At 39.1% G+C, this 16,150-nt stretch overlaps 1 protein-coding gene across 4 annotated transcripts in view; it reads right to left on the reverse strand.

The window, feature by feature from the left end:
• SPATS2L (spermatogenesis associated serine rich 2 like) overlaps positions 1-16,150 on the reverse strand; it is a 90,702-nt gene that overhangs the window by 2,786 nt on the left and 71,766 nt on the right. For all 4 annotated transcript variants that reach the window (XM_052676397.1, XM_052676400.1, XM_052676398.1 and 1 more), the window contains 5 exons: positions 15,921-16,121; positions 15,368-15,503; positions 6,658-6,716; positions 3,397-3,506; positions 2,742-2,844 (listed from right to left, as the gene is read on the reverse strand). In XM_052676397.1, the coding sequence (XP_052532357.1) occupies positions 2,742-2,844; positions 3,397-3,506; positions 6,658-6,716; positions 15,368-15,503; positions 15,921-16,121 (609 nt within the window). The remainder of the gene's footprint in view (positions 1-2,741; positions 2,845-3,396; positions 3,507-6,657; positions 6,717-15,367; positions 15,504-15,920; positions 16,122-16,150) is intronic.

A 16,150-nucleotide genomic window follows, 5' to 3' on the forward strand; every position in this document is an offset into this window, starting at 1 on the left:
AGGAGTCTTCAGGCAACAAAGGAAGAAACACAGGAAGGAAGAAAATGGAATGACAGTAACTCTCTAATGCCTGAGGTCAAAGGAAGTCGTGCCTGAAGATGCCATATAAAAATCTGATTCCAAATCATTCACTGATCATGGAAGCTGAAGAGCGTGGAGCTTGCAGTTTACATACATACCAACCACAACTCGACTAATGGCTACAAAAGCTTCTTCAGTATTTTTTAATAGTTTTCAAAAAAGAAAAGATAGTAAAGAGCAATAGACTCTCCAAAGAAATGGTTAAGAAAGATACTTCTGTACCATGGCTATCGATCAAACAGGAACCAAATTCATACGCCAGTCCCTTTCATGCAGACCATGGCAAAGTCAGCACTATCAAGAACCATTTAGTGTTCATCTCAGTATATTCCTGCTTTCTACTTCTTAGTATTTTAAAATCAGAGGATTTCTTAAGCAATTCCATATACGAATGTGAAGTACACCAAACAAACCTTCGATTCCTACCTCTGCATTTCCACAAGCTCTTTGAGCTGTTTGCTTCTGTGCAATGTGCCTCAAAAAGGAGCCTGAGGCTACTGAAGTAAACATCTTGATCTTAATTTGTGGTTTTGATTTTCCTGATTATGTAATTTCTCTGTTTTCTTCTGGCACAGATGACGAACTAGAAAAAGACACCTTTCTTTTATCTAGTAGGTACTTCAATTTTTCAACTTTTAGGTCAGAGAAGGAAGACATGGAGTAATTTTAGCAATTGAGCATCATCTGCTGTTTTGTTGGGTGGCTTTTTGAGGCTCCTACTAACTTAAGCTAACATCAGAGATTCTCCCACTAGGTGTCTTCTTCACAAGGACAATGCAATGACCTGCACAAGAAACTGCACTTTCTGTCACAAGATCTATAAGGTATGCTGTTACTGAATGTTATTGCTCTCTCTTCCCTAAAACAGATTGCCTTACACAGAAGCCCATATAAAAATTGAAGTGCTTAATATAAAAGCATATTCTTAAAGGAAAAGATGTACAATCCACCAGCAAGCGTTCTGGATAAATGTCAGTCCAATTACTTCTGTACCTCTTTGTCCTTCATCGTGATTTTATGCCTCTAATTCACTCCTGCTCCTCAGGCTAGAACATGCCTACCTTTGCATAGGACTGGGGGTTTTGGTTATTGCTGGCGTCAAAGCTTTCAATAATGGCTATTTTTAGCTACAGGCCTGGTATCATCTCTGTTTGAAGGGTACTTGCACTTCCTAAGTATGGTATAAATATCACTGTAGGATGCTTCAAACAGAAACACTTGAAAAGCCCCCAGCAAAGACATGCGAATAGCATTTAAGTTATCTCTTCTAAGATCACTAAGAGCAGATTAGAGGATCTCCAGTCACCCAGTTCTCTCACTGTCAGCTGAAAGATAGCACTGCTTCCCTGCTAACAACTGTTCTTTGAACTTCATTGACTTGATTTCTACAGGTCTATATCTGAATATGCTTAAACAATGCTCTGCTACGATCAGGTACAAATAATTAATTTCCTGCATTAACTACAGCAGTTATTCAGAAGAGTAGCTGAATGAGAACAGACTGTAGCATTAACAGCAGCTGTGGTTATATTCTTGGTTAGGATAAGCTATGCAGAATTTTCAAACTCTTAAGCCTCAGGGTTTGAGGTAGGTGCAATGAAGTCACTGTGAGCATTTAGGTGCATTACCAGGAAGTTTATGCCCTCCTTTGGAACATCCTGCGTTGGCAAGAATGAGAGAGGACACAGGCCTAGTGGATCTGCAAAAATCAATCCTTATGGTCTAACAAACTAAATCAGTTATGCCTCACAGGAGTCAGCTGTGCAATCACAAGACTGTATTGACAGACTGTTTTTTTTTCCTTTTTTTTTCCTCTTATTTTTGTTTCTAGTCACCAAAAGTCCTTCCCAAGAAGGACTGTATTTATGTTTTCATTAGTGCATTGAAATGGAAACACTAGAAACACTACTTATTTCATCCCTAAAATTTTCCTTTCACCAAAACGCACTAGTTTGGTATTGTGTTAATAGCTTTTCTCCTGATTGATGGTGCTGATGGAATATCATACAGCAGGATGACATGGAGCAAAGCATCATAGCATTTACTTTTTGGGGAGGATAAAAGCTTGACAAATATGAGAAAGAGTCTATTTCACATTTTACATCAGGAACATGAGATATGGAGCAGAAGATGAATACAAATTTCCAAGCAGAAAGGCAGATGATTTCATAAAAGTAGTATTTGGGATTACTTTTGCTCCTGGAAAACCCATTGAATATTCTTGTACAGATGGGAACTTGCTTCCGAGCAGGAGACAGATTAACTGATCTCATAATACTATGCTCACACAAAGAAGTTTCCAATTTACTAATTATTCATAATTAGCTATTGAATTTGAGAGTTCTCTACAGTTGACTTTTCATTTGGATGGAAAACTCCAACTGACCTCAGTAATATCTGAAAATGTCTGACAAAGAAGGCAACTGTACACACGCAGATGGTCTGTGCAACACATGTACACTGTGTATAGTATGGTGTAAATTGTAAAAGCAATGTGTGCCTGCTCAACAAACCTCCTGTGTTGATGTACCATTCACATCAGACTTGCTACACACTCACTCGGCAAGAGACATACCATTACCTCTGCCCAGCATTTCCTGGACAAGTATTTGGAACACTACGTTCTGAGATCGTAGGTATGATAAACCACCAACACTTACTCTCTCCACAGAGCTGAATTTGGGTCTTCAGCTGTTCTGTGTCACAGGAAAATCGGGCAGACCTGCCTAGCTCTTCGTCATATTTCCGTTCACTCACAAAGTGCTGCAGAAATACAGACAAATTAGGGGTAATTGGCATTCTGATTGGAAGACTATATAGATGGTCAAGAGACCAACCAATACTTATCTTAAGTCCGCTTTAAGGCTGTGCAATCTCCTGACACTGTCCTGCTGGCAGGATCTTTATGCAGAATCAAAAATTTTTACATCCTTACCAAACAACACTTCTCACAGCCCAATGGTAGGTGGATCTGTCCCGTGTTTTGGAAGTGGGTCACTCCACTGGGGCGCGTGCATTTGATCAACTCAACCTGAAGCTATCAGGTTTACTTGTGAACTGGGTCTGATAAATGATACACAAATAGCAAAACTCCCCACTGCTCTGCCTCTGAAGGGATAGCTTACACTTCTCTGATAGCATATCCAGATTGCTCAGAGGCCCTTTAATTCTTTAATAAGGTATGACTTCCCCACAGAAAGCTAGTTACCCTCTGGTCCACAGGAGGAATGAGCAGCCTGGACATGTTAGCATGATAGCACTTTCCTCGCTTTTGTGCAGACAGCTCACATGCTTGAGAAAAAGTGAATGCCTGACCTTAATTTCAGCCCTGAGTTCAGACAGTTGTGCTTCAGCCATCTGACTGGCTAGGTCCGTCAGCCTCTTCAGCTCTTCTGCTTTCTTCTGCCGAGCAGTCAGGATTTCCACTGCCAAATACCAATAATCAATAATTAATGCTACAAAGCTGAATTTATCTGTAATTCATTATTCTTCAGGTTTCAATACTGTACCATGAGAGACACACACACACTCCACACTTCAACTGGACAGAATATGCTGTGCTGCCTGCACAGACAATCAGTGTATTTAATCAAACAGCCTGACATTTGAAAACTATCTCAAAACAGGATAGCTTCCACAAAATCAAAGTTAAACCAACCCTTCAATGTTTAGACAAACAGGGCAGAGACATGCTTTTCTGAGTCTTCCAGTGCCTTATTCTTTAGCACAAATTCAGGCATCCTTTCATTTAGATATGTTACATTCCCTGAGCCAGCAGCCTGTTTCCAAAGAAATGTTCTGTTTTATGTATACAGGGCCTTACAGCTCCTCTGAAAGAAAAAATCTGTATATATTTGGTTTATGTTCAAATCACTGGCACTGCAATTTTGCTTTCAAGTACAGAATATGCACAACTGCCACTTCTAGGGCAAAGCAGTATTATAAACACCACCACTTCTAGGACAAAGCAGTCTTACAATGGCCAACAGTTCTTATGGAAAAAAACACTAATTATTCACTACCGCCCATATATTTTGTATAAGAAGTGATGAATATTTACACTTTGACAGGAAAAGATTAACCAGGAGTCACAAAGCAAGTCCACTTAAGTTCAGAATAATCTGACATATAACAATTTTGGTGGAAAACTGTGAATTCTGCTACCTACATGGTGACTTAATGTAAGAGACTGATTCATGGCTGGTGGGATCAACAGCTATGGCAGAGAGGAAAGACAGCATCTACATATAAAACATTAGCAGTCGTAGCCTTTTCAACTGTAGCCTCCTGTCTACAGGTTATGTCTATGGATATGGTAAGGGGGTGGCAGCTGCTGTAAAGTACCATAAAGCCAGAGATTTCATTACGGATACTAAGACTTTCCTGCCTTCATTTGCCATAGAATGCCAGAGCAGTCCTGGGAAGTCTCAACCAGTTTATACTTAATGATGTCATTTTTGCAGGGTAAGAATTTATTTCTCAACCCAGTAGCATTTATTTACTGGATGGCAGCTTCCTCTGGAAGTATAGAATGGTCCAGTAGGTGCAGGGAAGACAAGAGTAGTGGCTGTACAGCTGTATGGGAGCAACCCCACTGTGCAATAGAGGAGTGTGCATCACACAAGGTAGAGCTTATAGGAAGGGAAGAGGTTGCTACAGCTCCCTTCAACCTGCTGATAAACCTCTGCCTACATTACTACTTTTGCTGAGAACAGGCATTTATCTGTCTTTCCAGCTGATCTTTAATTTCCTTTTTTGTGGAATGCAAACGACAAGAATGATAAATGTTTGTTAGATTACACGAAGAATTCACTACTTGTTTTTCTTTGCCCAATAGTTTCACTGTTTATTCTAGGTACTGATGCTACTGTTTCTCTCAAAGGTCAGTGCTGCCTTTGCTTAAGTGACTGCTCAAACCATACAATCTCATTTCCTACTGACACTTGGAGTGAGATGCCAGCCAAATACCCATTTGCACGAAAACTGGAATTATCTTGTTTGGAAATTTTCTCAGTATTGACAGTAAGTGTACAATTACCCACATTACAATAGTCCTCCAGTGCAGCAAAGGGATGTGAAAGTAACAATGTTGGTTAGAAAGTTACAGTCCTACAAGAACTTTCTGCCTAAAGTTCTGATGTCACTTTATAGGCCTATAATAGCCTTGAGAGACAACTACACAGTTACAGAAGCCACCCAATGTCACGTGTTGAGTCAGCATGAACGCAGGGAAACTAAACCTACCATACATGAATATAGCACTTACATGCCTGTAGATAAAAATTACATTTACTTTCCACAAAAATGGCTACTGTCCCTTACCAAGATTAATGAAGTGGCCATCATGATATCATCATCCCTGGACTGTGGATTTTCAAAATGTGTTTTTGTTTATGCAGTTGGATCCATGTCTGCTGATATCAATAGGAATTTTGCCATTGGTTTTCCTGGAATTGTGCACATGCTCTGCAGCTGATTACGGCAGTCTTTACAGGTAAACAGCACGTTTCCACCCACAACTCCTCCACAGGTCAGCATCAGAAAAGCTAGTATACAAAATTCCAAACCTAAACTAAAGCCAATTGCTGCAGCAGCAACTTGTTCTTTTTAGTCTCCATATGTATAAAACTGTAAGAGACTTAAAGTAGCAACAGAGGATTTTAATTTTTTTTTTTTTTTTTTAAATGTAACTAGCATACATTCGTGAACTCAGTAAGAGTTCTAAATACATGTGAAGCATTCAGGAACACTACCCTTGAAAGGGCCTTACATTCACAAACAAATGAAAGAATTATATGCATACACGTCAGCAAGGTTTTAATCCATTAGGCAAAGTATCATTCTAACAACACTTGGGTTATTCTTTAGTTCCATGCTTAACCTTCTGTACAGAAACATATTCCCTTGTTTTCTTGTCCATGAATGCTATGTCTCTGGTGGGTATAAGAAAGATAATAATGATATGCTAATACATGTCAAATTGTTTTTCTCCCCTTCAAACCATATACATACCATACCTATGTAAGAAATAGAGGTGACATGTAAGCCTGGAGTCAGAACAACTCCCACAGTTAAGAAAACAAATTCCAGTAAACATCTGGGTTTTGATTTATTGCTCTAACTCATGAGCATGATTGCTATCTCCTAAAAGGCATGCAAAATCAGAATAAGCTGTTCCTCTAGCAACTTCCAGCACTGTAACATATATAAGATGACAACCAAGCAAAAACAATGGTTAAAAAAAATCAAGAAACCAAAATAAAGTAGTCAACAAATCACATAAATAAGGGAGAAACAAGAGTACCAAAAATCTGTATTAAGTCAGTAGAAGAAATATAATTTTAATCTAACTTCATGTAAATTTTTGGTTTACCTTAATATTAAAATACTGAAGCTTTGCTATACAGACTTCATAAGTAGAAACTACTTATCTCTCCCTAATCACTCAAGAATATGCATATAATGAAAAATAAGAGAATGCTGAGAATAGAATTGATACAGTGTTCGGTTTCCTGCCAAACAAAACATGTTTTTACATGACTATACCAGAACTTCCCTGACATGCTGTGTACTTACTGGCTTCTTCTTTAACTTTGTCAATTTCTGCCATTAACGACACTTCTTTGTCTATGATGCTGAAGGAAAAAAAAAAAAAAAAGGAAACCACCATTTAATCCATGCCAGAACTCCATCAAGATCAAAAGCAAAACTATACAAAGACTTCAGACCTTAGTTATGGGAAGTAATAAATAAAAAAGATTTTAAAAGTAGAAGCTGAAGATAGCACACTCACTACAAAAATTAGTTATTATCAGTGCATGTTAATTTAACCCTGGTCTGCCTGTGTGCCTGCACAGATGTGGAGGTCACTCCGATTTACCTCTTCAGCATTGCCTGGGCACCAGCAGTCATCAAATGACAAAACAGTCCCTTTTCTAATTTAGTCAGATACACCTCTGCTGCTGTTCAGGTTAACACAGCTTAGATTTCAGTGCTGTACTGACAATAAAACAGAAATAAAAGCATATGGAAAGGGCTATTTCTCTTCCCATAGAGATATTTTTGCAAAGTATGACAGAGTAAGCAAGAAAATAGTTTGTGATATGAATAAGCCTAGAAGTATTTCTATGAGAGACGTCAACTTCCTCACCCACTAAAGACTGGGAAGGAATGGTTCCCCTTTTACAGGGCCTTCTGAAGATCTCATAAGCTTTTCCTTTCACATGCCCCTAGTGTGCAACTCCAGACAGCACTTCTGGTCATCAAACTGCAAACTGATTAGGTGGGACTACCGAGAGTAGAGCAGGCCTGCTAAAACGTTTGTATCACCATTCCAGCAACATCATTTGGTGGAGTATCAACTGTTTTCCAGTGGGTACCACACTGGTACGCCCCAGAAGTTTCCCCTCACAGGATTATTCTTAGCCATATTCATGACTAAAAAACGACTAAAAAACACTTCTAACGTTAATGGCTCTGATGCCTAGGTGAGTAAACTCAGGCAGCTGGGGAGAAACTGCAAGTATTTGATAAAAAAATCCAGGCTCACACACAAAGGATTAGTGGAGTTCTCAGCTCAATAAAATCACCCTTGAATGCAAACTTGTGCACCCAGCTGAGGATACCAGAACTTCAAGACCTAAAAACAGCCACTTGAAATTTGCTTGCTTTCAGAGACAAACTACACAGTATCTCCAGAATATAACATACTGAAATATACATACCTACAGAAAATAATATACTGACACAGGCATGCCAGGAAGAGCCAGCCCACGATCTCTCAACAACATGTCACAAAAATCTTCCATTCCACATGTGCTTTCAGCACCTAATCTGTATTTCAAAATGGCACAGTGTATACTGGTGAAAACAGAGGGCTTCTTAAGATCAAGAAAGCAAAGATCCTATGGAGTTTAGTGGGCAGCAATCAAGGACAAAAGGCTTGTAAACAGAAGGATGCAAAGGCTGTTGACTGAAACAGGGCAAGATTAAGGAGCAGGAAGCGTAGACAACACACAGCAGATACACAACTGACTCAGCCAGAAATTCACCAGATAGATCATGTTTAAGTGCTATGCAGCCTTCTCGAACACCTTCCCATAAATTAACCAAGTTCATGCAGGAGGTTTGCAACCAAGGTTCTGCAGAGTTCTATCCTCAGGTTTTACCAATCAACTATGCCACCTTCACAGTGACTCCCAAAAGCCAACAGCATTCTCCAGTCATAAGCATTAATCTTGAACTCCAAAAAGTCAGGTGATAATTCAGCATTTTAATCTGAATGGAGATAGTATTTTCAGTTAATCTTTTGTAACCACACACTACAATAAACTTCCTTAGCTTCCCACAGCAGGTGACTGAGGTGAGTTGTGCAAGTTCTCACTTGGTATCTATCCTTCACAAGGACTGTTACGGTCTTCATTACTTTCCTCCATCTTGAAGAAATCTGCACATTCTTGCTTTTGCTATTTCTGTTACAAAAGTGCTTCCCTAATGTACCTCCACAGGTCATATAAAATTTTGGCTGGAAAAAATATTCAAGCAGCAAGCTCACAATAGCAGAGCTCATCAGAATTGTATTTTGGCCCAGGTCATTCCCTGATTGTCCTCCTCTGACTCCAACAACACATCCTGGTTAAACAGTTTGGCCACTAACATTTTATTTGGACTCCAAGTAAAAACACTTTTAATACCACAATAAAAGCAATACAACTGCTATGATATCTCCCATACTTTATAGTCAGACTTCATCTGTTACTAGACAGCTTTCCAGTCCTAATGTTTCAGTGTGGTCTCTGATGAACATTTCAGGAAAGCATTTGGAAGTTTAAGCAGGAGAGGTTAGGACTGTGATGACTAACAGTGCAACGAAATCTGTAGTTACAAACAGACAGAAAAAAAATACAAAGAAATAAAGAAAAAAAGAAAAGTCTGGTGCCTTTGTCAGTATCAGACTTATTAATGTAGTAAATAAAGTTTCTTCAGACAGATCTTCATAGGATTGCCTTCCCTGAAGAAAAGACAGCTGTATTAACTCGTTCCAGCTAAGGACACAGAGTCTCACTCCACATTATGAATGGAATATACTAATTCTCATCTGGAAGCGTACAGCTACATTTCTCAGCATGGAAGTCAAACTATCATATATCATGGAATGGAGGAAATTAAAGTTTCCTTTGAAAAGTCATAAGCCAACCAGCTCTACGAAATGCCACATTTCTTTTTAGTTCACAGAAGGGTCAATTATTAAGAAAATTGAGTAGAAATCAATTTGATTCCTTTTCTATCCACAGAGCATCTTGCAAATTGTTCACCAGGGGTGAGCATCTATAGCTTGGAGCACAGGTTTGATTTTAGCAACTAGATGATTTTGACATGAGTTCAAGAAAAAGACAACACTACCAAAGGAGCATTGCAACAAAGAGTCTTAGCACAGAGAACATTCCAATGTGGCAAACTGGGCCAGAATCAGGAATTGTTTGTGCTTTAAAGATATGAGATGCTACTGAAGAGATAGCTCTGATTATGAATCACTTCACATAAGGGATTCTAAAAGTAAGAGCCTAAGCGTCCTGCTCTTCGTTAAATGGACACTGATCGTGCCTGGGCTTACATGGGCTGTCAGTAGTCACCCTAGCATGCCACAGTGGAAGAGCTGCAAACATCTCACTGTGGTAAGTTGTCAGCTCAGCAATGATTGGGGTAAATCATGCTGACAGCTGCCTCATTCCACACTCATACTCAGAATAAATTCTAAATTTATTCTGACATTAGTGGAAACAAATTAATCTCTCTCTAGTTTGCAGCATGAAATTTACAGCATGTATAGTGAAAGAGATATTCGCTTGTGGGTTTTCAGTCAGCTGCAACGCCACAATTTCAATCATTTTAGTGGAATTTTAATAGTCTTCTTCAAAAGTAACTGTTTCAGACTGCCAGATTTATAGCCTCATTGATGAGAATCAGGAGGCTTCACGATACCCAGAATACCCTTTTCCTCTTCCCTCTTCCCGACATCATGCTAAACCCAAGTGCACCTCAACAGTTAGGAAAATAAAAAGGCTGAGCAGGCTTGGAGGCAAACATGTTGATGCAACTCCTAATAGCAGACAGAGATGAATGGCATAGCAGTTGTTTGTTATAGGCGCAATTCACATTATCCTTTCAAAACTCTTTTAAGCCCCAGAAATTTGTAAGTTTTCTCCTAGAGGTGCTTACTAAGCTCCACTGCTTCCTTAAAATAAGCATCTTTGTACACAGCTTGAGAATTTTTTTTTTTTGAGACTGAGAAAAACATAGCTGTCACCTTCCGAAGGACTGAAGTAGGGGTCTTCATCTGGAAGGACCCACTGGTGGTCTAGCAGGTGAGGAGCTCAAATCACAACACAGAATTCAAATCATCTTTTCTTGAGGGAGAGAATGTGACACACTGTTCTCCAGTGACTTTGCTCTGGCAGTGGGCTTTGGAACAGAGCCCAATAGCACCCTTAAAGATGAGTTGGCTAACAATCTGCTGACAACTCAAGCAAGTTGTAAAATAGTATGAGAGAAGTTAGTGCTGTCACGGACTCAGCTATATCTGAGATTACACATGAATTCAAGCAATACTCAACTCCATCCAGGAGATCTGATTAGCTTATGGTTCATCACTGCCCTTTATTTCATGTATCCATTTCCCTTGTAGCAGAACACACCTGATCCATAGGTGGAGTGAAAAGACAACCACAAAACAATCCCTACTCGAACTGCATATTTTACAGAAGAACTCACATTTCAATCAGCAACCCAGAACTGTGCCTGTCAAATGTTAGCACAAAGAACTAGAACAACGTGATAAGAATGTAAATATAAAAACAACATGATGAAAAGAAACAGAAAACCGTTCAGGACCTGTAGCAGGTGATTACAGGCTTCATGGGAATATTGAATGGCCATGTTTCACGACAGCGGAAATGATACATGAAGTTTCCTCCATAGCACTAAACACTGTAAGAAAAGGTGTTCTTATAATACAAGGTGTTTTGCAATGTCTCAGTAAGCAATATTCTTCCAACATTAGTTCAATTGTGTTTGAATGTTCACAGTCCTTCAAGGTTATTTGATCTCTGTATTAGAACAAGCACAATGTTTACACAGCAAATCACATTACATGAATTTTCATTCTGATCACAAACACGATCTGTAAGCAGCTAAACAAAAGACAGTAAATCAATTTCACTAGAATTGTTCCTCTCCATATGCACCATCTGGTCATAGAAAAAGAACCCCAACGGATTTCAGTTCTTCAAGTTTGTTATATATTGCTCTATATCTATCTTTGCTAATATTATTCTCTCCAGCAGCCAGCTACTATAGTGGTTACCAATAAAGCCATTATAATTATATCTCTATTTTAATTTTGCTTTGTAGATCTCTTTACAATCAGTTAAGAATTTATTATCATAAAAACTTATTTTAACTTATACAGTTAGCCAAAAAGCATTCTGGGATGGCAGAAGGCTGTGGTTTCTGTACTTGTGCTCCTGATATTCAGGAGAGGTAACTTTCCCATCCTGGAAAGTCGCAAAAAAGAGAGAGGCGTTTTGCTCTTGGAATCTATTAACGTTTTTGAGATTATTCCCTTCATGTATTTATTAAGTCAGATTTCTCCTTAACACAACACTGAGATCAGAAAGGGCATATTCACTTCCTTTTTTTTTTTTCCCCAAAATAACACGCACAAAAACAACAGTTAATGCACACAGCCCAAAAAACCACGTGCTCGCATTCTGCAGAAAAACACACACCTAAAAATGACTAGGTAAGAAAAAAAGTAAGAAAAGACATGAGGCCACACAGTATGATGGGACAGTGAAATCTACCTTCCCAAGTATAGTAAAAAATACATATACATGAGAATTAAGCAAGTATTTGTGAAAGACTAAGGAGGCCAGGAAGGGGATGAATCTCATTGTTTCAAGAGATCCATCTGTTCTCTCCACTAATACTAAGCCAAAGAAAGTAATCCCAAATTGCTGGAGACGGCAAGAAAAAAGCAAGCACAAGCTCCAGCTGCTGTAGCTCTGCAGGCAAGTGGCCAGCCTCAGGCCAGAGCTACTCTCCTGTCCTTCCAGACCCCCCAGGAAGTGAGAGTAAGGCTGGGGGGCTTCGCTAGAAGCGCTGCTCTTTAAAGGTACCTGAAAACAAAGCTGGGCTCCAGGAAAAATGAACTTTTGGTAGAATATTTTTCCTCTCTGCTGACAAGGTTACAAGACTGGATTGCATGACTGATGAGCAAATGAACTGCAAGAGGATTTGAAAATCTCTTTAGACACATAAGGACTACAAAGCATCAGCTGAAGGACAGACACGTAGACAGAAAACTAATGAGGACCGCCTGGAAACACAGGGACTAGCACAGAAACTCAACTCACTGTAAAACAATACCAGCCCTGGCCTTCCCAGGCATCTGCCCATACTCTATGCTACAACACTTCTAATCAGGAAAGGTCTTCATCCAGCACCATTGAATCTGGACTATAGGAAGCACAAAACCATAATCTTTACAGTTCACCAAGTAGGGGTCCCAGTAAGAGGATGACACTGTTCTGCATTTGTGAGCACCAGCAGTATTGCTTATCACTTGGCACTGAATTGTTATGTCCTTTTAAATGACACATTTCCTCCATTTAACTGCTACTCTGCTTTTATTCTAAATTAGCAGCAGCAAACATGCTTTATCTTCTCCAGACATACAGCATATGCTTCCTTGAATGCATCTGAATATATTTTTAAATTGTTAGCAGTGCCAGAGCCCATTTTTCTTTTCCAGTATTATACCAGAGATAATTTTTTACCCAGACTATGGTGAAGCTTTCAAGCCCTTTTTGCTCTTTCTTGGTGCTGGTTTTCTTGCTTATTATAAACCACTGGACATACCACAGTGTTTGAGATGCAACAAGCAGAATAGGCTTGTCTTTCTTTGTTCGGGTTCTGCACACAGAGCAATTAGATCTGCCCCTCTCTACACTACAGAGTGCTTTCCATTTGTGGTTGGAAGCAGACTGTATGGACGAGCAGCAGATGTTTCTTTTCAGTCCTCCATACGACTGTGTGGATGCCCAATATGTACAGATTTGCTGGCAAAAGGTGCTATGAAGAATAGTGGCTCCATTTGTGCTTTACTCATTTCACTCAAATTTCCTGGGGCTCTCTTTCTATCCCCAAGGTGACTGCTCAGACTCTCTGTAGAAGAGTGAGAACACAATTAACAGCATGAGAGTTTTAACCTCGGCAACAAATGCCTCAAACACGATTGAGAGAGGAGTTGACAGAGTTTTACTGATCCTCCCTGCAACTTCAATAGCTTGTTGTTCTTCTCTTCCTTGTCCTACCCTACTGTATGATGGGGCTGTGCTTCGATACATTTTGCCTTCAAACAGTAACCAGGGCAGCTTATATTCTCACTCATACAGAGGTGCACCTGATGCCCACACCCCTCAGACTGATTGCATGGAGTAGAAAAATTGACCCAGGCAGGACTGTCAGAAGGATGATCTTCATAACTTTCAGGTACAAGTCCAAGAAAGAGTGCCCATTCAGGCTGTGTTGCCTATCTCTTTCTTAGCCTTAGGGAAAGCAACACCACAGTAGTCCTTGCAAAAATGGTGAGGAAGAGTGCCAGGTCACAGAAGCACACCAGCCAGGCACATGCACATGGGTACATAAAAGATCTCAGGGACAGGCAAACTGTCCCTGCCTGGTCGTGTCCATGTAAAATGCTGTGGTATTTTATGCTGTGAGTTGCAGGATTCCCCAAGAACTTTCAAAAAGCTTTGTAATCACTACCAGAAAAAAGATCAGATATCACTGTCATGCTTACATACTTCCCTATCCTTTACCTATCCTTGTTTTTGGTTACTGCATAACATTCTGGGAGCACAGTCAGCTGAATTGCTTCATTTTCCCTTGACAGACAAATTGACTGTGCCACAGTGAAACTCCCATGCCTAAGGAGGGTTACAAATACGCAAGTGGCTGAATACTCAATCTTATTCTCACACTACCACTAATGATGTACTGTTGAGCTTTTAAGTAGGGAAACTGTCACGTGCCCATGAATACCTTATTGAATATATGAAGTCTGAAGCTAAATGTATCATTGAATCTAGTGATTTTTTCCTGAATGTAGTGAGTTTATAGCAAGTGGAAGCAAGTTTTGATAAATTAGGTGCTGTAGACAGCTCTTCCCATCTTTTTCAGATATTTGTTTCACAAGGTCACATTAAATATCCAAGAACTGTTTTTAATTTTCACCAAAAATTAAGTAACACATTTTGCTGCTTAAACCATTTTTCCCTTCATGTATTTGAACAAAAACTTGAATACTAGACCTCTATGCAGCTAAAATCAACAAAATCCACACTGAAATTTCCATAAGCATGCCCTCACATCACATTCTCCTTGTTGTACGTAATGTGCTCCACACATAAGATGACTGCGTAAGGCCTGAATATTTGGAGCACAGCTCTGTTACATTCTAGAGCTTCTGACAGACTCCACCACAGCAATTTTAGTACTAGATCTGGTAGAAGGCAGAACTAAATGAAGAGTTTTTGCTTTTTTTTTTTATCATTTTGAGTCAACTTGATTTTACATGGTCCTTTTGAATCATTTTGTCGCTTCTTCTATTAAGCTCACCTACTAAGATAACAAATTTCAGTACTAGGTGATACGTTATAATATTTTTTCAGGCTAAAACATGAATGTATACAAAATGAGTAATTTCAGTTCTGAATCTAATAACAAATCCCCATGCAATATTAGATCAGGAGAATGCCTATTCCACAACCAGAATAACTACTTCTTAAAGCTCCAATTAACTGTGAGTACATGCAAACAAGATTAGGCATATGACACACTATGATTTTAACACTGTTGAAAAAAAAAAATAAAAAAAATTGAGGGCAAGAGAAACTACACAGCTAACGAGACCCAAATGTCAGATTACTAAGATAAAATGTCAGAGCCATCTGAGCATAAGCAGTGAATGTTTTCTAAAATCCTGAGAGAGCACATCAACAAATGCAAATGGACAATGAAATTCACTTAATTATTGTACGTTAACAGTGTAATTTTGGAGCAATCCTGACAACACTAGCCAGTTTTGTACAACTGCCAATTACAGTCCATGCTCATTTAGCTCAGAGATAAGAACAAAGTTATTTCTGTTAGACAATGAGGTACACCAACAGCTTGGTCCCTTACTCTTAGGTGGTGCTGAGGGACCTTAAACTGAGTTACCTACCAGCTGTGTAATTCTGCAAAAGCAGCTTTGATCTTCTTCACTGAATTATCTACTTCCTCTTTGATCATCATACGATATCTAGTTAGAGAAACGGTGCAACGCTGTAAGTCTTTTACTGATTTTTCAATGTTTGGCCCTAAAACAAAACAAAACAAAAAAACAACAAACAAAAATAGCAGAAAAGTCAGAAAGCTCGTTTTGGCTTTTCTGAATGAGGGAGCAGGAACAATATAACATTATTTGCCCACTGAAGTCCACACGCCCATATTTTCCATAGTTCTTCTATGATATTCTTAAATTCCTAAATATACACACTCAAATTAATTCCTCAAATTAGATAACTGTCAAAGTAGCCCTAAGAGTTCAAATTATTCATTTCAAGTTCAATATAATTTTAAAACAACTATAAATTGTTCTGCTCATTTTTATTAGACTGAATGTGATTTTACTCCCACTTTCCAAGGCATCTCTCCTTCACATTCTTTTTATTGTAGAGGCACCAGATTTCTGATCATTTTATTACACAGTGACCACATGAACAGACTTGCTTTACCTCTTTTTTTCACTGAATCATCTGGTTTTGTTTCAAGTTGGCTTGTAGCATTGGATGATTTAACTGAGGAAGATTTTGACTTTGGCCTGCCTAGGTTACCCTGGAATTGAACTGATGACTGAAGAGGCTCGTGCTGTTCTACTCCATTCACAGTCTTTGGGCTTAACTCCACAGACACTCTCTGACGCTTACGTTCTTTGCCTGCAAGAAAACAGTAAGGTACAAGACAC

The sequence above is a fragment of the Tympanuchus pallidicinctus genome, unplaced genomic scaffold (genome assembly GCF_026119805.1).
Source record: "Tympanuchus pallidicinctus isolate F22 unplaced genomic scaffold, pur_lepc_1.0 scaffold15, whole genome shotgun sequence".
Classification (NCBI taxonomy): Eukaryota; Metazoa; Chordata; class Aves; order Galliformes; family Phasianidae; genus Tympanuchus; species Tympanuchus pallidicinctus.